The following is a 25620-nucleotide window of genomic DNA, read 5'->3' as shown; positions in this document are numbered from 1 at the left end:
CAAAACTGATAGAGACATACCCCAAGCGACTTACAGCTGTAATCGCAGCAAAAGGTGGCGCTACAAAGTATTAACTTAAGGGGGCTGAATAATTTTGCACGCCCAATTTTTTACTTTTTGATTTGTTAAAAAAGTTTGAAATATCCAATAAATGTCGTTCCACTTCATAATTGTGTCCCACTTGTTGTTGATTCTTCACAAAAAATACAGTTTTATATCTTTATGTTTGAAGCCTGAAATGTGGCAAAAGGTCGCAAAGTTCAAGGGGGCCGAATACTTTCGCAAGGCACTGTATATACCACATTAGCTAAGAGGTTCATATCATTTATATATAGAGCATTAGCTAAGAGGTTCATATCATTTATATATACCACATTAGCTAAGAGGTTCATATCGTTTATATATAGAGCATTAGCTAACAGGTTCATATCATTTCTATATACCACATTAGCTAAGAGGTTCATATCATTTATATATACCACATTAGCTAAGAGGTTCATATCATTTATATATAGAGCATTAGCTAAGAGGTTCATATCATTTATATATACCACATTAGCTAAGAGGTTCATATCATTTATATATACCACATTAGCTAACAGGTTCATATCATTTATATATAGAGCATTAGCTAACTGGTTCATATCATTTATATATACCACATTAGCTAACAGGTTCATATCATTTATATATACCACATTAGCTAACTGGTTCATATCATTTATATATAGAGCATTAGCTAACTAGTTCATATAATTTATATATACCACATTAGCTAACAGGTTCATATCATTTATATATACCGCATTAGCTAACTGGTTCATATCATTTATATATACCACATTAGCTAACAGGTTCATATCATTTATATATACCACATTAGCTAACAGGTTCATATCATTTATATATACCACATTAGCTAACTGGTTCATATCATTTATATATACCACATTAGCTAAGAGGTTCATATCATTTATGTATACCACATTAGCTAACTGGTTACCTGGATTTCTGCATAAATTTGACATAACATTTGATCTGATCTTAATCTAAGTCACAACACAGTCTGCTTAAACTAATAACATACACATTATTGCATTTTCTTGTCTATATTGAATACATCATTTAAACATTCACAGTGTAGGTTGGAAAAAGTATGTGGACCCCAAGGCTAATGACTTCTCCAAAGCTAATTGGAGTCAGGAGTCAACTAACCTGGAGTCCAATCAATGAGACTAGATTGGAGATTTTGGTTAGAGCTGCCCTGACCTATAAAAAAAATCACAAAATTTGAGTTTGCTGTTCACAATAACTTTTGCCTGATGTGAACCATGCCTCGAACAAAAGAGATCTCAGAAGACCTAAGACTAAGAATTGTTGCCTAGCATAAAGCTGCAAACGGTTACAAAAGTATCTCTAAAAGTCAGTCCACGGTAAGACAAATTATCTATAAATGGAGAAATTTCAGCACTGTTGCTACTCTCCCTAAAAGTGGCTGTCCTACAAAGATGACTGCAAGAGCACAGCGCAGAATACTCAATGAGGTTAAGAAGAATCCTAGAGTGTCAGCTAAAGACTTGCAGAAATCTCTGAAAGATGCTAACATCTCTGTTGACGAGTCTACAATACATAAAACACTAAACAAGAATGGTGCTCATGGGAGGACACCACGGAAGAAGCTACTGCTGTCCAAAAACAACATTGCTGCATGTCTGAAGTTCGCAAAAGTGCACCTGGATGTTCCACAGCGCTACTGGCAAAATATTCTGTGGACAGATGAACTACAGTTGTGTTGTTTGGAAGGAACACACAACACTATATGTGGAGAACAAAGGCACAGCACACCAACATCAAAACCTCATCCCAACTGTAAAGTATGGTGGAGGGAGCCTCATGGTTTGTGGTTGCTTTGCTGCCTCAGGGCCTGGACAGCTTGTTATCATCGACGGAAAAATGAATTCCCAGGTTTATCAAGACATTTTGTAGAAGAATGTAAGGCTATCTGTCCGCCAACAGAAGTTATGTGAGACAACAGGACAACAACCCAAAAGACAGAAGTAAATCAACAACAGAATGGCTTGAATAGAACAGAACAGAACTGACCTAAACCCGACTGAGATCCTGTGGCATGACCTCAAGAGAGCTGTTCACACCAGACATCAGAAGAATATTGTGGACCTGAAACAGTTTTGTAAAGAGGAATGGTCCAAAATTCCTCCTGACCGTTGTGCAGGTCTGATCCACAACTACAGAAAACGTTTGGTTGAGGTTATTGTTGCCAAGAGAGGGTCAACTAGTTATGAAATCTAAGGGTTCACATACTTTTTCAACCGTGCACTGTGAACGTTTACACAGTGTGTTCAATAAAGACATGAAAAATGATCATTGTTTGTGTGTTATTAGTTTAAGCAGACTGTGTTTGTCTATTGTTGTGACTTAGATGAAGATCAGATACAATTTCAAATCAAATCAAATGTTATTGGTCACATACACATGGTTAGCAGATGTTAATGCGAATGTAGCGAAATGCTTGTGCTTCTAGTTCCAACAGTGCAGTAATATCTAACAAATAATCAGACAATTCCCAACAACTACCACACACAAATCTAAAGGGGCGAATGAGAATATGTACATATAAGTATATGGATGAGCGATGGCCGAGTGGAATAGGCAAGGTGCAGTAGATGGTATAAAATACAGTATATACATGTGATATGAGTAATGTAAGATATGTAAACATTATTAAAGTGGCATTGTTTAAAGTGACTAGTGATCCGTTTATTAATGTGTCCAGTGATCGGGTCTCAATGTAGGCAGCAGCCTCTCTGAGTTAGTGGTGGCTGTTTAACAGTCTGAACAGGCCTTGAGATAGAAGCTGTTTTTCAGTCTCTCGGTCCCTGCTTTGACGCACCTGTACTGACCTCGCCTTCTGGATGATAGCGGGGTGAACAGGCAGTGGCTCGGGTGGTTGTTGTCCTTGATGATCTTTTTGGCCTTCCTTTGACATCGGGTGGTGTAGGTGTCCTGGAGGGCAGGTAGTTTGCCCCCGGTGATGCGTTGTGCAATTTTATGACCAATTTATGCAGAAATCCAGGTAATTCTAAAGGGTTCACATACTTTTTCTTCCCACTGTATATACTGTATTAGATCCCACAAGTTCATATCAATCATATATACTGTATTAGATCCCACAGGTTCATATCAATCATATATACCGTATTAGATCCCACAGGTTCATATCAATCATATATACTGTATTAGATCCCACAGGTTCATATCAATCATATATACTGTATTAGATCCCACAGGTTCATATCAATCATATATACTGTATTAGATCCCACAGGTTCATATCAATCATATATACTGTATTAGATCCCACAGGTTCATATCAATCATATATACTGTATTAGCTAAGTGGGTCATCCCACAGGTTCATATCAATCATATATACTGTATTAGATCCCACAGGTTCATATCAATCAACGTATCAGTGTTCCAGAGGTTCCACAGGTTCATATCAATCATATATACTGTATTAGATCCCACTGTATTAGATCCCACAGGTTCATATCAATCATATATACCGTATTAGATCCCACAGGTTCATATCAATCATATATACTGTATTAGATCCCACAGGTTCTTATCAATCATATATACCGTATTAGATCCCACTGGTTCATATCAATCATATATACTGTATTAGATCCCACAGGTTCTTATCAATCATATATACCGTATTAGATCCCACAGGTTCATATCAATCATATATACTGTATTAGATCCCACTGGTTCATATCAATCATATATACCGTATTAGATCCCACAGGTTCATATCAATCATATATACTGTATTAGATCCCACAGGTTCATATCAATCATATATACTGTATTAGATCCCACAGGTTCATATCAATCATATATACTGTATTAGATCCCACAGGTTCATATCAATCATATATACCGTATTAGATCCCACAGGTTCATATCAATCATATATACTGTATTAGATCCCACTGGTTCATATCAATCATATATACCGTATTAGATCCCACAGGTTCATATCAATCATATATACTGTATTGGCTAAGTGGTTCATACACTCTTAGAAAAAAAGGTGCTATCTAGAACCTACAAGGGTTATTTTGCTGTCCCCATAGGATAACCCTTTGAAGAACCCTTTTTGGTTCCAGGTAGAACCCTTTTGGTTCCAGGTAGAACCCTTTTGGTTCCAGGTAGAACCATTTTGGTTCCAGGTAGAACCCTTTCCCCAGAGGGTTCTACATGAAACCCCAAAGACTTCTATCTGGAAGCAAAAAGGGTTCTTCAAAGGGTTATCCTATGGGGACAGCCGAAGAACCCGTTTGGAACCCTTTTTTCTAAGAGTGTATAGCACTGACTGTAATCCAGCCATGGCTTTGAGATGTCTGCCTAGTATTGCCTTTGGGTTTAGGCCCACCCTTGCAGGACTGAAGAGAGAACTGAGAGAAGGAATGTTATTTGGGGCTTACCCTGAGCCAACCTAGCTTTCCCCACTACACACTGGAGATGCAAAGCACCTTAAAGGGATAGTTCACCCTAATTACAAAATGAAATATTGGTTTCTTTACCCAGAAAGCCGTCTATGGACAAGGATGGAATGCTGTCTTCCTTTATCAATAGACTGCTTACAGGGTTAGGAAACCAAAATGTCATTTTGTCATTTGTGTGAACCATCAACGTTGACGAAGACTGGAGAAAATTGCTGGGTAATGATACTGTGGCTTACTCTTGAGTTCTCACTCCCCACAGAACACGTCCCCACTCTAGATGTAATACCTTTCTGTGTCATACTGCTTCTCTAGTCATTACACAGGAAATGTAAATTACATCATAGCCATCACGAAAGGCATTTGTTTCTCACACTCAATCTCCTACACACTCATTTGATATTGATTGGATTTCTATAGCCTTTTCTACAACCTCTGGACTGTGTATTATTCTGTAGTATCTTTCATTATTTATCATCCACACCTCTTGTTCTAATAGATAGAAAACCTCATATTCCCCAGACTTTTACTTCGCTTTGTTGTTTTCCCCCCAACAGTTTTCTAATCATAGAATAATCTAATCATAATCCCTGAAACAGCCGAACATCAAGCCACATTTAACACTGCGCAAAAATCTATTATTTAGCCAGAATTCTCAGACTGTGTTCTCTGAATCACAGAATGGCTGTGAGTGTGTGTGTGTGTGTGTGTGTGTGTGTGTGTGTGTGTGTGTCTGTGTCTGTGTCTGTGTGTGTGTGTGTGTGTGTGTGTGTGTGCGTGCGTGCGTGCGTGCGTGCGTGCGTGCGTGCGTGTGTGTGTGTGTGTGTGTGTGTGCGTGCGTGCGTGCGTGCGTGCGTGCGTGCATGCGTGTGTGTGTGTGTGTGTGTGTGTCACATTGGGAGAGGTAAACACACGACTTTAGAATTACTGGATGTGCCTTTTAAAAATGATCAGCCTTTATGTACACTACATCTTCTCTGGAACACTGAAACATACCCACTGATACGTTGAACAGCCTTTATGTACACTACAGGGGCCCATAGGGGCCCACTACAGATCCATAGACACTACAGGGGCCCAAAGGGGCCCACTACAGACCCATAGACACTACAGGGGCCCATAGACACTACAGACCCATAGACACTACAGACCCATAGACACTACAGACCCATAGGCACCAGCAGGCGTATAAGTCAGACTGCTCTATCAAATCATAGACTTAATTATAACATAATAACACACAGAAATACCAGCCTTTGGTCATTAATATGGTCGAATCCGGAAACTATCATCTCGAAAACAAAACGTTTATTATTTCAGTGAAATAAGGAACCGTTCGGTATTTTATCTAACGGGTGGCATCCATAAGTCTAAATATTCTTGATACATTGCACAACCTTCAATGTTATGTCATAATTACGTAAAATTATGGCAAATTAGTTCGCAATGAGCCAGGCTGCCCAAACTGTTGCATATACACTGACTCTGCGTGCAATGAACGCAAGAGAAATGACACAATTTCACCTGGTTAATATTGCCTGCTAAACTGTTTCTTTTAGCTAAATATGCAGGTTTAAAAATATATACTTCTGTGTATTGATTTTAAGAAAGGCATTAGTGTTTATGGTAAGGCAACACAGGACACGCTAGATAAACTAGTAATATAATCAACCATGTGTAGTTAACTAGTGATTATGATTGATTGTTTTTTTATAAGATAAGTTTAATGCTAGCTAGCAACTTACCTTGGCTTACGGCATTCGCGTTACAGGCAGCCTCCTCGTGGAGTGCAATGAGAGGCAGTTGGTTAGGGCGTTGGACTAGTTAACCGGCAGATGGTTGGACTAGTAACCGGAAGGTTGCAAGTTCAAACCCCCAAGCTGACAAGGTACAAATCTGTCGTTCTGCCCCTGAACAAGGCAGTTAACCCACTGTTCCTAGGCTGTCATTGAAAATAAGAATGTGTTCTTAACTGACTTGCCTAGTTAAATAAAGGTAAAAAAAATTTAAAAAATGGTGTCCAAAAATATCGATTTCTGATTGTTATGAAAACTTGAAATTGGCCTCAACTACAGACCCATAGACACTACAGACACATAGACACTACAGTGACCCTTAGACACTACAGACCCATAGACACTACAGACCCATAGACACTACAGTGACCCATACACTACAGACCAATAGACACTGCAGGCACATAGACACTACAGTGACCCATAGACACTACAGGCACATAGACACTACAGGCACATAGACACTACAGAACTACAGACCCATAGACACTACAGACCCATAGACACTATAGACACTACAGACACATAGACACTACAGTGACCCATAGACACGACAGACCCATTGACACTACAGGCACATAGACACTACAGACACATAAACACTACAGAACCATAGACACTACAGACCCATAGACACTACAGACACATAGACACTACAGAACCATAGACACTACAGACCCATAGACACTACAGACCCATAGACACTACAGAACCATAGACACTACAGTGACCCATAGACACTACAGAACCATAGACACTACAGGCCCATATACACTACAGGCCCATAGACACTACAGGCCCATAGACACTACCCAACTTTTACCCGTGTGTAATGATACAGTATTGAAACACCTGTAACCAAACAGCAACCCTACCATTTGTGCTGACTTGCTGACTTGCTTCCTCAAACACATGTGATGTACACACTACAGGGGCGGCAGGTAGCCTAGTAGTTAGAGCGTTGGGACAGTAACAGCAAGGATTGAATCCCTGAGCTGACAAGGTAAAAATCTGTCGTTCTACATCTGAACCAGGTAGTTAACCCCCTGTTTCCAGGTAGGCTGTCATTTTAAATAAGAATTTGTTCTTAACTGACTTGCTTAGTTAAAAACATACTTTTTAAAATACAGGTTCAACACAGTACACAGAGGTGTTGTAATTATGTCGTACAGTACTGTTACAGACAGTCATGGACTGAACAAGATCTCTCTAATCATCACCCTTCCTCCATTCATCACTAGCCTGGTCCCAGGTCTGTTTGTGCTGTCTTACTATTGTAGTGAGTTGGCAAGACAGCACCAATATACCTGGAACCAGGCTAATGCATGAATCTCTTACTTTCCAATCCAGAGACACAGAGAGACACAGAGCGTTGTGATGTCTGCCCCTGTTGGTTACATCAATCCATTGTGGTCCTAAACAACACCGCTGAGAGCCTGATCACCTCTCCCCCTTATCCATTCATCATTGTGGTCCTGAACAACAACGCTGAGAGCCTGATCACCTCGCCCCCTTATCCATTCATCATTTTCTTTCTCTGCTCCTCCCTTCATCATCTCCCAGAGACACAGAGCGCTGTGAGCAGATGAAGGAGGGAGGGATTTAGGGATAAATTGGCAGCATTTCCATTACAAGGAAGAGTGACTGAGGAGGAAGCTCTGCAGCTGGAAGTGTCTGATAAATGTGAGAGTATATAACCCATTACCATCAAACATTGCCCATATCAAATCTTACATCCCTGCACAATCTGGACCCTCTATTTTTGAAGCTATCCGCCGGCATTGTCGCAACCCTATTACCAGCCTGTTCAACCTCTCTTTCATATCGTCTGAGATCCCCAAGGACTGGAAAGCTGCCGCTGTTGTCCCCCTCTTTAAAGGGGGAGACACCCTGGACCCTAAGGTCTTCGAAAGCCAAGTCAACAAACAGATCACTGACCATCTCGAATCCCACTGTACCTTCGCTGTGCAATCTGGTTTCCGAGCCGGTCACGGGTGCACCTCAGCCACGCTCAAGGAACTAAACGATATCATAACCGCCATCGATAAAAGACAGTAATGTGCAGCCGTCTTCATCGACCTGGCCAAGGCTTTCGACTCTGTCAATCACCATATTCTTATCGGCAGACTCAGTAGCCTCGGTTTTTCTAATGACTGCCTTGCCTGGTTCACCAACTACTTTGCAGACAGAGTTCAGTGTGTCAAATCGGAGGGCATGTTGTCCGGTCCTCTGGCAGTCTCTATGGGGGTGCCACAGGGTTCAATTCTCGGGAAGACTCTTTTCTCTGTATATATCGGTGATGTTGCTCTGGCTGCGGGCGATTCCCTGATCCACCTCTACGCAGACGACACCATTCTGTATACTTCTGGCCCTTCTTTGGACACTGTGCTATGTAACCACCAAACGAGCTTCAATGCCATACAACACTCCTTCCGTGCCCTCCAACTGCTCTTAAACGCTAGTAAAACGAAATGCATACTTTTCAACCGATCTCTGCCTGCACCCGCACGCCCGACTAGCATCACCACCCTGGATGGTTCCGACCTAGAATATGTGGACATCTATAAGTACCTAGGTGTCTGGATAGACTGTAAACTTTCCTTCCAGACTCATCAAACATCTCCAATCCAAAATCAAATCTAGAATCGGCTTTCTATTTCGCAACAAAGCCTCCTTCACTCACGTCGCCAAACTTACCCTCGTAAAACTGACTATCCTACCGATCCTCGACTTCGGCGATGTCATCTACAAAATAGCTTCCAATACTCTACTCAGCAAACTGGATGCAGTTTATCACAGTGCCATCCGTTTTGTTACTAAAGCACCTTATACCACCCACCACTGTGACCTGTATGCTCGAGTCGGCTGGTCCTCGCTACATATTCGTCGCCAGACCCACTGGCTCCAGGTCATCGACAAGTCCATGCTAGGTAAAGCTCCGCCTTATCTCAGTTCACTGGTCACGATGGCAACACCCACCCGTAACACGCGCTCCAGCAGGTGTATCTCACTGATCATCCCTAAAGCCAACACCTCATTTGGCCGCCTTTCCTTCCAGTTCTCTGCTGCCTGTGACTGGAAGGAATTGCAAAAATCGTTGAAATTGGAGACTTTTATCTCCAACTTTAAACATCTGCTATCTGAGCAGCTAACCGATCGCTGCAGCTGTACTTAGTCCATCGGTAAATAGCCCACCCAATTTACCTACCTCATCCCCATACTGTTTTTCCAGAGGCGACTGGATTCTTCCACCAGGGATGAAAAGGTCTTTGAAAACATATTGGATACACTAGCCGAAATGGGAATCCATCAGTCAATAAAACAGTGCATGTAAAAAATTAAGAAACTCAAGAAAGCAAGAATATAAAAAGATAAAAGACCACAACAACAAAAGTGGATCAGACAGCCAGATAGCCATATTTGAAGCCATGATGACACCCAGTAGCGATGATCAGCACGGTAATACATTGTTTTTAGACAAATTACTATCTAGCTAGCAATCAATGTCTTCAGCGTGTCATATAAAACATACATGGAAGGCCAACGTCGTGGACTTGGCTACATGTTTGACGTTAGCCGTAGGATTCAACTTTACATTATACAAACAAACATACTTAGACTTTTCAGAGGACATTCCTGAACCTACGGACTCAGAGGAAGCTGCATGCTCGAATAGTGAAGCCACAACCCCTGAGCCCTGCACCCCCAGAAACCCAGGGTCCATCCACACAATCAATGTTCCTACAACCTTAGAGCCCTGCACCCCCAGACACCCAGGGTCCATCCACACAATCAATGTTCCTACAACCTTAGAGCCCTGCACCCCCAGACACCCAGGGTCCATCCACACAATCAATGTTCCTACAACCCCTGAGCCCTGCACCCCCAGACACCCAGGGTCCATTGACACAATCAATGTTCCTACAACCCCTGAGCCCTGCACCCCCAGACACCCAGGGTCCATTCTCGGTTGGTAAACAGTTCAATCTCATCCACAGTAAGCTTTTATCATTGCAGGGTTATGTTCCTAAATATTATTCAAGGAGAGGGTGTGGATCTAGTAATTTATATATAAAACTGTCACACTGATTCAATGAATCACATTCTAACCCGAGACCTTTACTATTTGCATCATTAATGTATCTGGTTGGTAGATCTGGTTGGCCCCACACTGGCCTTTGCTGGATAAGATTTAATGCATATGTGGCAACAATACCTGGTTGGAGAACAAAACTGCACTCACACTGGCTGCCCTCAGGTTTGCTTTGGAGTCTGTACCTTATCATCCCTGTACTGTACATCTCATTTCTTCTGCCTTTATACACTGAAGAAAAATATATACACAACATGTAAAGTGTTGGTCGCATGTTTCATGAACTGAAATAAAAGATTGCAGAAATGTTCCATACACACAAAAAGCTTATTTCTCTAAAATGTTGTGCACAAATGTGTTTACATCCCTGTTAGTGAGCATTTCTCCTTTGCCAAGATAATCCAGCCACCTGACAGATGTGGCATATCAAGAAGCTGATTAAACAGCATGATCATTACACAGGTGCACCTTGTGCTGGGGACAATAGAAGGCCACTCTAAAATGTGCAGTTTTGTCACACAACACAATGCCAGAGCTGTTGCCAGAGAATTGAATGTTCATTCCTCTACCATAAGCCACCTCCAGCGTCGTTTTAGAGAATATGGCAGTACGTCCAACCAGCCTCATAACCACAGACTATGTGTAACCACGCCAGTCCAGGACCTCCACATTCGGCTTCTTCACCTGTGGGATCGTCTGAGACCAGCCACCCGGACAGCTGATGAAACTGAGGAGTATTTCTGTCTGTAATAAAGTCCTTTTGTGGGGAAAAGGACAGCAAACAGGACAGCCAGGGTGGCTCAGGTGGCCCAGATCGCATCGTTTAACAGCTTCATAGCTGTATTTGGACAGATTGTCCAGGCCGTAAAGGGACGTCAGACACCAGCAGCAGACACAAGACTAAACTGGCTGAAGTTCTTTCGTAAACTACTTCATTGCTTATTCACTTACTTTTCCACTACATCAAAAGCATTCTGAATGTTGTTTCAATTACTGTTCATTGTATTTAGCCTACTACTAAACAATGAAAATAATGTAAATTTTGCAGATTTTAGAGCAATACACTTCTTAAATATGCTTACTTGTTGATTTGAAATGTAGGAAATAAAGATTAGGCATACTGTGATTGACACACTTTAATGAAACAACAAATCAAACAGGAGAACATAGACAAAACTATTGTAGTAGGGTCTTCACAGGGGGTAGAAAACTCAACTTATAAGAACATACATGATGTCTAAATGTTAAATCAGCATAAATTAGTAAATTAGTACGTTAATAATCCTCAAAGGTAAAATGAGATGGGGGTGCAGTAACCAAAAAAAGGAGACAACCACTGAGATAAGGGACCAGGTTTGGTCTGTCATGCTAGTAGTTCTGTTGTTGCTGCTCTAATGTCCAAACTGTGTTGGTAGAGTTGGCTGCTAAAGGGTGTTGGTAGAGTTGGGTGATAAAGGGTGTTGGGTGCTAAAGGGTGTTGGTAGAGTTGGGTGCTAAAGGGTGTTGGTAGAGTTGGGTGCTAAAGGGTGTTGGTAGAGTTGGGTGCTAAAGGCTGTTGGCAGAGTTGGGTGCTAAAGGGTGTTGGTAGAGTTGGGTGCTAAAGGGTGTTGGTAGAGTTGGGTGCTAAAGGGTGTTGGTAGAGTTGGGTGCTAAAGGGTGTTGGTAGAGTTGGGTGCTAAAGGGTGTTGGTAGAGTTGGGTTCTAAAGGGTGTTGGTAGAGTTGGGTGCTACAGGGTGTTGGTAGAGTTGGGTTCTAAAGGGTGTTGGTAGAGTTGGGTGCTAAAGGGTGTTGGTAGAGTTGGGTGCTAAAGGGTGTTGGTAGAGTTGGGTGCTAAAGGGTGTTGGTAGAGTTGGGTGCTAAAGGGTGTTGGTAGAGTTGGGTGCTAAAGGGTGTTGGTAGAGTTGGGTGCTAAAGGGTGTTGGTAGAGTTGGGTGCTAAAGGGTGTTGGTAGAGTTGGGTGCTAAAGGGTGTTGGTAGAGTTGGGTGCTAAAGGGTGTTGGTAGAGTTGGGTGCTAAAGGGTGTTGGTAGAGCTGCTGGTAAATTGCGTCATCTATTGCTGTCTTAAAATCGTCAGTTTTTCCCGATAATTAAACCTAGTCCTGTTTCCAGCTCCATGACAAATGGAAAACAACTATGAACCAACAAGGTTAATTTGTGTTGGTTCCGGCTCGGCCCGACACGGTTTGGTTCCTCTAGTGAAATTGCACCAATAGAGACAAGTCGGTTCTCCCAGAGACGCAGCAGGAGTCATGGAGAGCTAGAGAGACTCCAGTGGGGTCCAGTGGGGTCCAGCAGCAGGAGTCATGGAGAGCTAGAGAGACTCCAGTGGGGTCCAGTAGGGGTCCAGCAGCAGGAGTCATGGAGAGCTAGAGAGACTCCAGTGGGGTCCAGTGGGGTCCAGTGGGGTCCAGCAGCAGGAGTCATGGAGAGCTAGAGAGACTCCAGTGGGGTCCAGTGGGGTCAAGCTGGGTTCCAGCAGCAGGAGTCATGGAGAGCTAGAGAGACTCCAGTGGGGTCCAGTGGGGTCCAGTGGGTTCCAGCAGCAGGAGTCATGGAGAGCTAGAGAGACTCCAGTGGGGTCCAGTGGGGTCCAGTGGGGTCCAGCAGCAGGAGTCATGGAGAGCTAGAGAGACTCCAGTGGGGTCCAGTGGGGTCAAGCTGGGTTCCAGCAGCAGGAGTCATGGAGAGCTAGAGAGACTCCAGTGGGGTCCAGTGGGGTCCAGTGGGTTCCAGCAGCAGGAGTCATGGAGAGCTAGAGAGACTCCAGTGGGGTCCAGTGGGGTCCAGTGGGGTCCAGCAGCAGGAGTCATGGAGAGCTAGAGAGACTCCAGTGGGGTCCAGTGGGGTCCAGTGGGGTCCAGCAGCAGGAGTCATGGAGAGCTAGAGAGACTCCAGTGGGGTCCAGCAGCAGGAGTCATGGAGAGCTAGAGAGACTCCAGTGGGGTCCAGTGGGTTCCAGCAGCAGGAGTCATGGAGAGCTAGAGAGACTCCAGTGGGGTCCAGTGGGGTCCAGTGGGGTCCAGCAGCAGGAGTCATGGAGAGCTAGAGAGACTCCAGTGGGGTCCAGCAGGGTTCCAGCAGCAGGTGTGATCTACACATCCTCCTCAATAATTGATTTGATCTTGTTGCATAACAGAACAGAACTTTCTACATCACATTGGAACATCCCTCAACCACCCAACACACACACACATCTGATATTGCAAACACCGCAGGAGGTATAGAAGAAGCTTTAAGGTGGACCATAGCTAGCCCACTGGGCACACACTGGTCGAATCAACGTTGTTTCAACATAATTTGTCAACATATTGTGACGTGGAATCAACGTGGAAAATACATTGGATTTGAAAAAAGTCATGAACCATTTCCAGCAGCATTGTAAAGATTGAAATGATGATAAAATAGGTTGTTACATCAATCTAATTTCAACATAATCATCAGAACTCTGTATACATTGAAATTGAAAGGTAAATTCCACATAGAAATGTAAAAAATATTTCTCATCCTTTATTCAATATGTATTGGGTGGCTGAAATGACGTTTAATTTATTATTTCATTCTACATTTTATTTGACCTTTTTTAAATATTGATAGTAACATTTTATGTTTGAATATATTTTCTACATAGATTCCACGTCGCAATACGTTGCCAAATTACATTGAACCAACATTGATTCAACCAGTGTGTGCCCAGTGGGCTAGCTATGGTCCACCTCAAAGTGGGAGGTTCCTTCCAAAGCCTTCTCAGTTAGGACACAAGTTCCAGTCAAATTCCAAACCTATTAGAATGGCTGCAGTATATACACTATATCACTGATATCCAAAACATACAACTCACACAACAAAACCAATAAACGGTGTCATATACCCAGAAGACAGTGCGATACTGTGCAGGCATCTTTAATGGCAATGGGAGGGCTAGGGAGTTGGACATTTAAGAAGCGTGGCTGTCAAGTGACCATATGGTGTTGGACAAGTTCTGACATGTTGACATACTTTGATTTGATGTGATGATGCGAGGCTTCATTAGACAGTCTGTTCCTGTCTGACATTAGAAATATAGCAGGCCCAGTTCTGGCTGTTTCATTTGTTTCCTATTCGATAAACAATTCAGATACATGTCATTTCAGCCTCAGCAGGCCACCCATGTTGATGTTGATGTTGTTGTTGTTGTTGTTGTTGTTGTTGTAGTAGTGTGTGTGGCCCTCAGACCCATCTCTGCCCAGTGTGCACGTATAGGCAGAACCATCTCCCTTTCCTGTGTAATGCACACTGTCACACGCCCTGGCCAGAGTCACACACTACACTGTATATAGACTTTTTATACTGTATTATTGACTGTATGTTTGTTTATTCCATGTGTAACTCTGAGTTGTTTGTGTCGCACTGCTTTGCTTTATCTTGGCCAGGTCACAGTTGTAAATGAGAACTTGTTCTCAACTGGCCTACCTGGTTAAGTGAAGATGAAATATATATATATATATATATTTTTTTTTAAATAAACACACACACACATACAGTAGTCCAGCAGGGCATACATAACACATTGTCCAGTTTGACAACCCTTCAACACTTCACTCAGCTGTCACCATTCTAGTCTAGTCTCCTCCATCTATTTCCATTATACAGACATTACCCCTAATGATAACATTACACAGACATTACCCCTAATGATAACATTACATAGACATTACCCCCAATGATAACATTACACAGACATTACCCCTAATGGTAACATTACACAGACATTACCCCTAATGATAACATTACACAGACATTACCCCTAATGGTAACATTACACAGACATTACCCCTAATGATAACATTACACAGACATTACCCCTAATGGTAACATTACACAGACATTACACCCAATGATAACATAACACAGACATTACCCCCAATGGTAACATTACACAGACATTACCCCCAATGGTAACATTGCACAGACATTACCCCCAATAGTAACATTATACAGACATTACCCCCAATGATAACATTACACAGACATTACCCCTAATGATAACATAACACAGACATTACCCCTAATGACAACATTACACGGACATTACCCCTAATGGTAACATTACACAGACATTACCCCTAATGGTAACATTACACAGAGATTACCCCTAATGGTAACATTACACAGACATTACCCCTAATGGTAACATTACACAGACATTACCCCTAATGGTAACATTACACAGACATTACCCCTAATGGTAACATTACACAGACATTACCCCGAATGGTAATATTACACAGACATTACCCCGAATGGTACTATTACACAGACATTACCCCTAATGGTAATATTACCCTGACATTACCCCGAATGGTACTATTACACAGACATTACCCCTAATGATAACATTACACAGACATTACCCCGAATGGTACTATTACACAGACATTACCCCTAATGGTAACATTACACAGACATTACCCCGAATGGTAATATTACACAGACATTACCCCTAATGATAACATTACACAGACATTACCCCGAATGGTACTATTACACAGACATTACCCCCAATAGTAACATTACACAGACATTACCCCGAATGGTACTATTACACAGACATTACCCCGAATGGTAATATTACACAGGCATTACCCCGAATGGTAATATTACACAGGCATTACCCCTAATGGTAATATTACACAGGCATTACCCCGAATGGTAACATTACACAGACATTACCCCGAATGGTAATATTACACAGACATTACCCCGAATGGTAATATTACACAGACATTACCCCGAATGGTACTATTACACAGACATTACCCCGAATGGTAATATTACACAGGCATTACCCCGAATGGTAATATTACACAGGCATTACCCCGAATGGTAATATTACACAGGCATTACCCCGAATGGTAACATTACACAGACATTACCCCGAATGGTAATATTACACAGACATTACCCCCAATAGTAACATTACACAGACATTACCCCTAATGGTAACATTACACAGACATTACCCCGAATGGTAATATTACACAGACATTACCCCCAATAGTAACATTACACAGACATTACCCCGAATGGTACTATTACACAGACATTACCCCGAATGGTAATATTACACAGGCATTACCCCGAATGGTAATATTACACAGGCATTACCCCTAATGGTAACATTACACAGACATTACCCCGAATGGTAATATTACACAGACATTACCCCGAATGGTAATATTACACTGACCTTAGAGAGCTTTTTATGTCTCTATTTTGGTTTGGTCAGGGTGTGATTTGGAGTGGGCATTCTATGTTCCTTTTTCTATGTTTTGTATTTCTTTGTTTTGGCCGGGTCTGGTTCTCAGTCAGGGACAGCTGACTATCGTTGTCTCTGATTGGGAACCCTACTTAGGTAGCTTTTTCCCACCTATGTTTTGTGGGTAGTTGTTTTCTGTGTAGTGTTCTGCACCTGACAGGACTGGTTCGGTTATTCACTTTGTTAGTTTGTTCTAGTGTTCAATTTAATAAAAGTTATGAACACTCACCACGCTGCGCTTTGGTCCGATTCTTCCTCATCAGACGACGACGACTGTTACACACAGACATTACCCAATGGTAACATTATACAGACATTACCCCCAATGGTAACATTATACAGACATTACCCAATGGTAACATGTGTTCTGTTGTTTTCTCATAGTAAAAACATTATACAGACATCAACCTCAATGGTAAGGGTGGTTTCTTGTTTTCACATAGTTAAAACAACCATATACTTTTTAAGATTGTCAAATAAGAGTCATTCATTAATTTGTTAATTTATTAATGTATTTATTTCCAGCAGCCATTAACACAAACAAAGAAGAATATGTTGGGAAAGGAGGAGTGCTATTGTTAACAACATTTAAATGTCTATGATGTTAATGCCTTACAAGGTGTCCTTTCCTGCTGGCCTATATGATGAAGAGTTCCAGGCAGACAGAGTGGCAGTGGTATGATAACAGAACAGGCAGTTGGCAGGCCCAGTCCAATGTTCCATCCACAATGTCTCTAGTCTAGTTAGCTCACTGTGTGTCTCTGAAAGCTCCAGCTATATATAAACAACGGTAATAAATACTAGTGTTCGGTCCAGGGGGTGCCCAACGTTAGAGAAACTGGAGACAAGGCTAGTTACTGTAAATACTAGTGAGGATGGGACTTGGCCATTTTAGTGTAGATGTAGGACCATGCCAACAGGAAGCATATACATATCTACATATACATACTACCTCAATAAGCCTGACTAACAGGTGTCTGTATATAGCCTTGCTACTCTTTTTTCAAATGTCTTTTTACTGTTGTTTTATTTCTTTACTTACACACACACTCACCTTTTTTTCACACTATTGGTTAGAGCCTGTAAGTAAGCATTTCACTGTAAGGTTTACACCTGTTGTATTTGGCGCACGTGACAAATAAACTTTGATTTGATTTAACTAGCTAGCAAGAGGTTGCATAGCAACAGCATCAACTTTCGGTAGACAGGCTAAGACCTAGTCCGTTCAACTGAAAGCATACTGTTCATTTACAGTATTCCTAAAATGAACTCATAGTATATAGTATGTAGTATACAGTATGTTAGTATGGGTATTCGAACACAGCTTGTGTCTCTGTCCACCAATCACTGCTGCTCAGAAGAGACAGGAGGCTAAACTCATGTCAGACTGTGTGTGTGTGTGTGTGTGTGTCTGTGTGTGCATGCGTGCACCATGGCCAAACCACTGAGCTATTATAGAAACCAGTCTCATTTCACGGCTGGTAGAGGCACCCTATTCCCTAGATAGTACACTACTTCTGACCATGGCCCGACCGTGAGATGCTGTGTTTGCGATGATAGCACAAGTAAATTACAGCAAGAAACAAACATGCAGTGTGGGTTTGGCAAAAACAAATGTAAACCTATCTCTTCCCAAAAGAACAAAACACAGTACATTTTTGTGAAAGGCTGGGGTGGCTAAAGGTTTTAGAAAACACTTTCCCAACAGTGAAGGCAGAGAAATGGGTGTCAGTGAATGACTGGCTCACATAATCTTTGAAGATGATTAGAAGCATCTAAAGCCTCATTTTAACTCATCTTTCTTTAAAAAAGACATATTTGTTTGCGTCATAAAACACTACTCTGGCTCATGTGAACGAGAATGAAATGAAATGTTTTCTCCATGCCACGGAAAATCCTGCTCGTTTTTTTTACACCTCCCATATCCCTCTCTCTTTCTGTGTGTGTGGGTCCTTTGTTTTTGCTGTCTGTATACGACTGTAACTAGGACATCACACAAAGAACCCAACAAGGCAAGACAATGACATCACCTGTTTGGGTGTTTACAGTTTGCTCCCACACACGCCCACAACATGCTGCTTATCCCAAGGGGTCGAAAAACACACATCATCGTGATCATCATCAACATCATCAAGCGTAACTTACTGTATACAGTGTGTTAGGCACAACACTGGACCTTTAGCTTACAGATCTGCTGCTTTATATGCATTGAAAACAAGTCTGCAGAATGGAAAGTCAATTCCTAAGCAATAGCACTTAGTGTTGTTGTTTACCTTCTCTTCCTGACCTGAATAATGACATTAATGCAGGTGCCGAATTAAGATGGTCATGACTTCCCTGTCTATATTCACTCATTATTTCAATTCTGGGCACTACTCTCTGTGTGTGTGTGTGTGTGTGTGTGTGTGTGTGTGTGTGTGTGTGTGTGTGTGTGTGTGTGTGTGTGTGTGTGTGTGTGTGTCATGTGTGTGTGTGTGTGTGTGTGTGTGTGTGTGTGTGTGTGTTATGTGTGTGTGTGTGTGTGTGTGTGTGTGTGTGTGTGTGTGTGTGTGTGTGTGTGTGTCATGTTTGTGTGTGTGTGTGTGTGTGTGTGTGTGTGTGTGTGTGTGTGTGTGTGTGTGTGTGTGTGTGTCATGTTTGTGTGATTCCTTTTCCATGATTCAGCTGAAACAACAGGGCTGCTTTGCCCCAACTCTCACCCCCACTGCAACAGCCATGCATATATAATTAGGTGATTAATGCATAACAAAACACCAAACACTGTAATTTACAGGCTAATTTCTGTTTGGTAGCAACTGATGCAGCTAATTATAGTGAAAGAGGCCAGTTCTTAGGAGCAGTGGGATTCACTCACACACACACACACACACACACACACACACACACACACACACACACACACACACACACACACACAGCACAGCACACACACCCACGCACTCACACCCACGCACCCACGCACCCACGCACTCACACACACACACACCCACGCACTCACACACCCACGCACTCACACACACACACACACACACACACACATACACACAGCACACACACACACACACACACACACACACACACACACACACACACACACACACACACACACACCCACGCACTCACACACACACACACAGCACACACACACACAGCACACACTCACACACACCCACGCCCGCACTCACACACACACACACTCACGCACTCACACACGCAGCGAGAGAGAGCACACGGCATTTATTATGTTTTGTCTCAACTTTTATAGTTCACACTAATTCAAACAAAGGCTATTTCTCTTACCTTGTTTCTAGGTATCTTGCACATTTAGTCTGGACTGTTATGGATATTGGCCGTACACTTAGGTCAAATATATATAGCCCATAATTCAAGACTTCTAAATTCCAAATAAAAGTTTAAATCACACAAACTCTACACAGCACCATTTATGTAACGGTCACAGGTAGGCAGGTAATTGTAAAAGAAGCCATACTGGTCTACTCACTGTTGGTGTAGACAGCATTCCAAGGTTGATAGCCGTAGTATCCAGTGATCCTCAAGATCCTCTCCTCTATCGACGCGCTGTTAATGTCTTCAAAGGAACGGGACGATTTTAAAGTGTCCTCTTTGATAGACTCGTCCACAACCAGATACTTCAGTTGTCTCAGTTGGGGGCTGATGTCCGAAAGCCGTCTGGGACTCACATCGGGAGACTTCCGCATCCCGCTGTAGAAAGAGTATGACATGAGTTGTGGTTAGAAGAGTGTCAGGAACCATGAGCCGGAGGTGCGGCCCGTTCAGACCAAGCGGATTGCGAGAGTTCTAATGCGCGCGGACCGAAGGGCCGTGGTCGACGGGACAAGATAAAACATGATTCCCCACCGTCAATTTCAACTCAGTCAACCACTAATGTTAAGAGCTGGTTTAGTTTCCCTCCAACACTGGTGGAAGCCACACGCCGCTGCTGGGAGGCCATAGAGCCGGAAATCTTCATCCTTCACTGACCATGTGCTCAAGAGGGGCAGAGATGGAGAGAGAAGCTAAGCGAAAGTGACTGGGCGACCGCAGTGCTGTGCTGTGTACTGTATATGAATGCACTGTGCAATCCTTATTAAAAACGAGAAAGTTAAGATAGCCTACGCGTAGGCTCTGGTAGCTAATGAATGAATCGATTCAACGTGATTTGGAAGGATGAGGACAAAACATTTGTGACAGTCTATGAGGCGTGCGCCAGTGCGCGCACTGGAGCGCATCATTGTACCAGTAAGCCTAGGCATCTCTTCCTCTGGATAATATTATCCAACCGCACAGGGAAAAACATAAAACTATACCAGTATATTTTACCATTGTGTTTCTTTCTTGCGGCTCCCAGCCACCTTGAGGCGTTGTATGCCTAGCCTACGCTGGGAAATCAGAGATGAGTAGCCTATCCTATCTGATCTTTATTTGCATGGGGAATGCGCGTCGTTAATTATGTCGTGTCCACTGAAGTATTGCTCCGTGTCATTCTGTTCTAGGCTAATTGCCGACTGTTTAAACGGCAGGTTATTATGCTGATGTTCAGGGACTCGCATGACATGAACACAACTCGTCAACTTGAAGAATTCGTTTCTGTTGATCTGATAGCTTTCGCCTATCATCAGCTCAGTCGCCAGCTGGATTATTCATGCTTACAGTCATACAGACTGATTTAATTCCATTGTTTGGATACTAATGTGTTACTGTAACTATCATATATAGGTATATCATTTTTTTTTTATCTAAATGTGATCCTACAACCTGGAATCGATTTTTTTCAGTGCAGGTAATGCAGTCGCAGGTAAAATAAAACACAAAGTCCGTGAGATAAACAGTTAACAGTCCAAATTGAACAGAAGGTAACCAACCATTCAGAGTAGACTTAGACTAATTAACTTGTGATTCTGGTTTAGGCTATTTATCAAAGGTAATTTTATCCGCAATTGCTTTTCCGCATGGACGCATGAAGAACATTTTCCAACAACAGCCTAGTTGTATACGCACTTACTGACTCCATAGGCTACTATGCAATGTAGCCTATCTCATTTTGGAACAGTCTAGTCTACTGAGAACTTCATCATAATTCTTACATGGGCATCAAAGTTGTTGGAGGTCCGAGGTAGCACATGCAGTCCCGTCGGGGGCGTCCGACTCTGTCCCAAACAGTGCCCTCTCCATCGCCGTACATGATAATGCCACTCAATTGGGGACAGCGCGAGCCCGGTACTGTAAATCCAGTTTAACCACGGAGAAAAATAACATGATCCCTCTCCCTTCTCACCCACACATATGCCGTTGCATTACATCATTTGAACACGCACAGATAGATAGGGGCAATTGCGCTCTCCAATCTCCATCCGCTTGCACACCTCGGGGTTTCTGGCGAACATTGCAACAGTGCCACCTACCGGTGGTCAGAAATGCATTCCACTTTTGTGGAACCCTGAGGTCGCCTTACAAACTGGAATCGATTTTTTGTGATTCGTTTTTTAGATTAGGAACATGTCTGTGGAATTGGATGCATGTTAACTAAGGCCATAATTCCAATGAATTGCCACTGAGCTCTCCACAGACCATGGTTGTGGAACCGGCCTTACTTCAGACGTCAAAAGCTGTAGGCAATTAGCCTGGAATCTAAATATGCTATATTCCGTTTGAAACAAACCTTATTAGTTTAGTTTCCAGGAGATGGCAATATAATATTGGTTAACCCAGAACTAGAATATTGCGTAATTTGGTCAGTCCACAAGAGATTCATGACATTATTACTGAAATACAGTTTGGTACATCATATGAGAGGAGTCTCAAGTATCCATCCAATCAGCTGGTATATTGGCACATTAGCCTGAGGGATTTGATGGGATTAATCAAGTCTGTAGGTTGCATCTCAAATGGCACCCTATTCACAAAATAGTGCACTACTTTTGACCAGGACCCATAGGGGTTCAAATAAGTGCACTATATATGGAATAGTGTGCCATTTGGAACATATACCTAGTCCCAGTCAAACTGCTGAGAACCAATTCATGTGAAATGGATTCACATACCGAAAAGTAATAAAGACACACACACTCATACACACACACACGCACACACACACACCTCATCAAGGTCATACATAATTCATATTATTGCTGATCTTAGTGCTCCAATAAATATGCAAAACTTCTTGATTATGTCCAATAGGGTTCTACTACCCATAGGGCTCTACTACCCATAGGGCTCTACTAGCCATGGGGCTCTACTACCCATAGGGCTCTACTACCCATAGGGCTCTACTAGCCATGGGGCTCTACTACCCATAGTGTTCTTCTACTCATAGGGCTCTACTACTCATAGGGCTCTACTACCCATAGGGCTCTACTACCCATAGTGTTCTTCTACTCATAGGGCTCTACTACCCAAAGGGTTCTACTACCCATGGGGCTCTACTACCCATAGTGTTCTTCTACTCATAGGGCTCTACTACCCATAGGGCCCTGGTCAAAAGTAGTGCACTTTATAAGGAATAGGGTGCCATTTTGGGTGCAGCCATTGTTGTTCCGGTTGATAAACATGATTCATTATACTGTGTCACATTAGTCATTTCTGCTGGGCAGAGAGAGTATGAATTAGCCCAGTCAATTAACACCCATATTACCAGTTACATAACCTAGAGCCCCTGGTCTATACTTTAAGAAGGGAAAAGAAGAGAGAGAGGGAATGGAGTGAGAGAGAACAGAGTGAGAGAGATAAAGGAGTGAGAGATGGGAAGGAGTAAGAGAGAGAACAGAGTGAGAGAGAGAACGGAATGAGAGAGGGAAAGGAGTGAGATACATAAAGGAGTGAGAGAGGGAAATGAGTGAGAAAGAGAACAGAGTGAGAGAGGGAAAGGAGTGAGAGAGAGAATGGAGTGAGAGAGAACGGAGTGAAAGAGGGAAAGGAGTGAGAGAGAGAACGGAGTGAGAGAGGGAAAGGAGTGAGAGAGAGAACGGAGTGAGAGAGGGAAAGGAGTGAGAGAGAGAACAGAGCGAGAGAGCGGTGGGGATGGAGGGATAGGCAGTGTGCATGTCTGTGGTTGGTCCTCTAGAACAACAGGTTTTAAACTGCAGGAGGTAGGAGCCCACCCATTGTTTCTGACGCAGAACATCTCAGGTCCTTTCTCTCCCAACTGGCACACACTCACACACACACACGCACACACACTCACACACGCACACACACACACTCACACACTCAATCACACACGCACACACACACACTCACACACTCAATCACACACGCACACTCACACACGCACACACACACACACACACACACACTCAATCACACACTCACACACACACGCACATATACACAAAATCACACTCGCACACAGATCCCATCTCTTCTCAGTGGTCGGTGATGGTCTATCTGGAGTGGAACAATAGGGGGGAGAATACAATGCGCCAGGGGGAAGGAGAGAGGAGAGAGAATGGGAGAAAAAGGGGGAGTGGGATTTCTATTTATAGATCTGTCTGGAATGGAGTCTGCTGTCACCAGTCACTTACATATGAAAGGGCAGCAGGCTGAATGGACTTGTTGCTTTCTCCCCGTTGGAAAGTCCCTCCAAACGGTCATGTTTTGTTTGGCCTGTTTTATTCTGTTATGTCAGTTGGCTAGTGGTCATATCAGTTACCGCCACTTTTTCATGATCAGACGTTTGACGTTTCAGGAATGTGCTTTGAGATCGCCATCACAATCAGTGGATTACCATCAAATGGAAAGGCAGCCAGGTTAGGAATTTACACTTTGTCCTTTATATTAAAAAAGCTCCCACAATGTCTTAGTAGGAGAACCCTCCTTTCCCTGAGATAAATATCAAACATTTAAGACGCACCTGTTGCAACAACCCTGAACAGTGAGAGTGCATATCATTTATCCAGTTTGTGTCTTTAACGGTTATTTTCTGTCCATCATCGAGCCCTGCAGACTGTCCTGTCCTCCTGTTCACCTTGGCCCTGTACAGTACAGTAGCTTGGCTGCTCCACCACCCTGGATTCTTGTTTAAAGCAGGCTGGGTACAATCAACACTTTTCTAGCTGGCTATTTCCCACACACTGGAGGGAGAACAGAAGGCTGGCAGGGGTTGCTGGGGATATAGCAGAATACAATATAATAGAATAGAATAGGATAGAACAGAACAGAAGTATTGCCAGTCTTGCATTGGGGACAGTACAGTCAGTCAGGCAGGCAGGCAGGCAGGCAGGCAGGCAGGCAGGCAGGCAGGCAGGCAGGCAGGCAGGCAGGCAGGCAGGCAGGCAACACCATAGACAGAAAAGGAGGAAAGAGAAAGGAAGATTTAGAGTAAGTGAGGAGGAGAGAGGTGACAAGAAAGGAGAAGTGGAGGTAGAATGGTGTGAGGAGGAGAGGAAGAATGATGGAGGAGTTTGGAATAACTCATTCATCATTTACTCAGTATAGGTGAAAGTGGGGAAGGACAGAGGAGTCTAGTCAATGAATAACTCATGCATCTGGAGGTGGGAGTAAGGAAGGATAGAGGAAAGGAAGGATAGAGGGAAGGAAGGATAGAGAGAAGGAAGGATAGAGGAAAGGAAGGATAGAGGGAAGGAAGGATAGAGGGAAGGAAGGATAGAGAGAAGGAAGGATAGAGGAAAGGAAGGATAGAGGGAAGGAAGGATAGAGAGAAGGAAGGATAGAGGAAAGGAAGGATAGAGAGAAGGAAGGATAGAAGGAAGGAAGGATATAGGAAAGGAAGGATAGAGAGAAGGAAGGACAGAGGGAAGGAAGGATAGAGGGAAGGTAGGAAGGATAGAGGGAAGGAAGGATATAGGGAAGGAAGGATATAGGAAAGGAAGGATAGAGGGAAGGAAGGATATAGGAAAGGAAGGACAGAGGGAAGGAAGGA

The 25620-nt window shown here is 42.9% G+C and overlaps 1 protein-coding gene across 4 annotated transcripts in view; it reads right to left on the bottom strand.

Moving 5' to 3' along the window:
• LOC110531368 (putative thiamine transporter SLC35F3) overlaps positions 1-22043 on the bottom strand; it is a 147013-nt gene extending 124970 nt beyond the window's left edge. For 3 of the 4 annotated variants that reach the window (XR_005053204.1, XR_005053205.1, XM_036987555.1), the window contains exons 1-2: positions 21824-22042; positions 20221-20441 (exon numbers count right to left, since the gene is read on the bottom strand). Coding sequence is in view for 2 of the 4 variants with exons in the window: in XM_036987555.1 (XP_036843450.1) it covers positions 20221-20441; positions 21824-21921 (319 nt within the window). In the remaining 2 variants the exon portion in view is untranslated. Of the gene's footprint in view, positions 1-20220; positions 20442-21823 lie in introns of all 4 variants that reach the window. The other variant, XM_036987563.1, reaches the window with a different exon arrangement.
• Between the last annotated feature and the right edge of the window lie 3577 nt (positions 22044-25620).

The sequence above is a fragment of the Oncorhynchus mykiss genome, chromosome 1 (assembly GCF_013265735.2).
Source record: "Oncorhynchus mykiss isolate Arlee chromosome 1, USDA_OmykA_1.1, whole genome shotgun sequence".
Taxonomy (NCBI): domain Eukaryota; kingdom Metazoa; phylum Chordata; class Actinopteri; order Salmoniformes; family Salmonidae; genus Oncorhynchus; species Oncorhynchus mykiss.
This window is presented reverse-complemented; position numbering and strand designations above follow the sequence as displayed.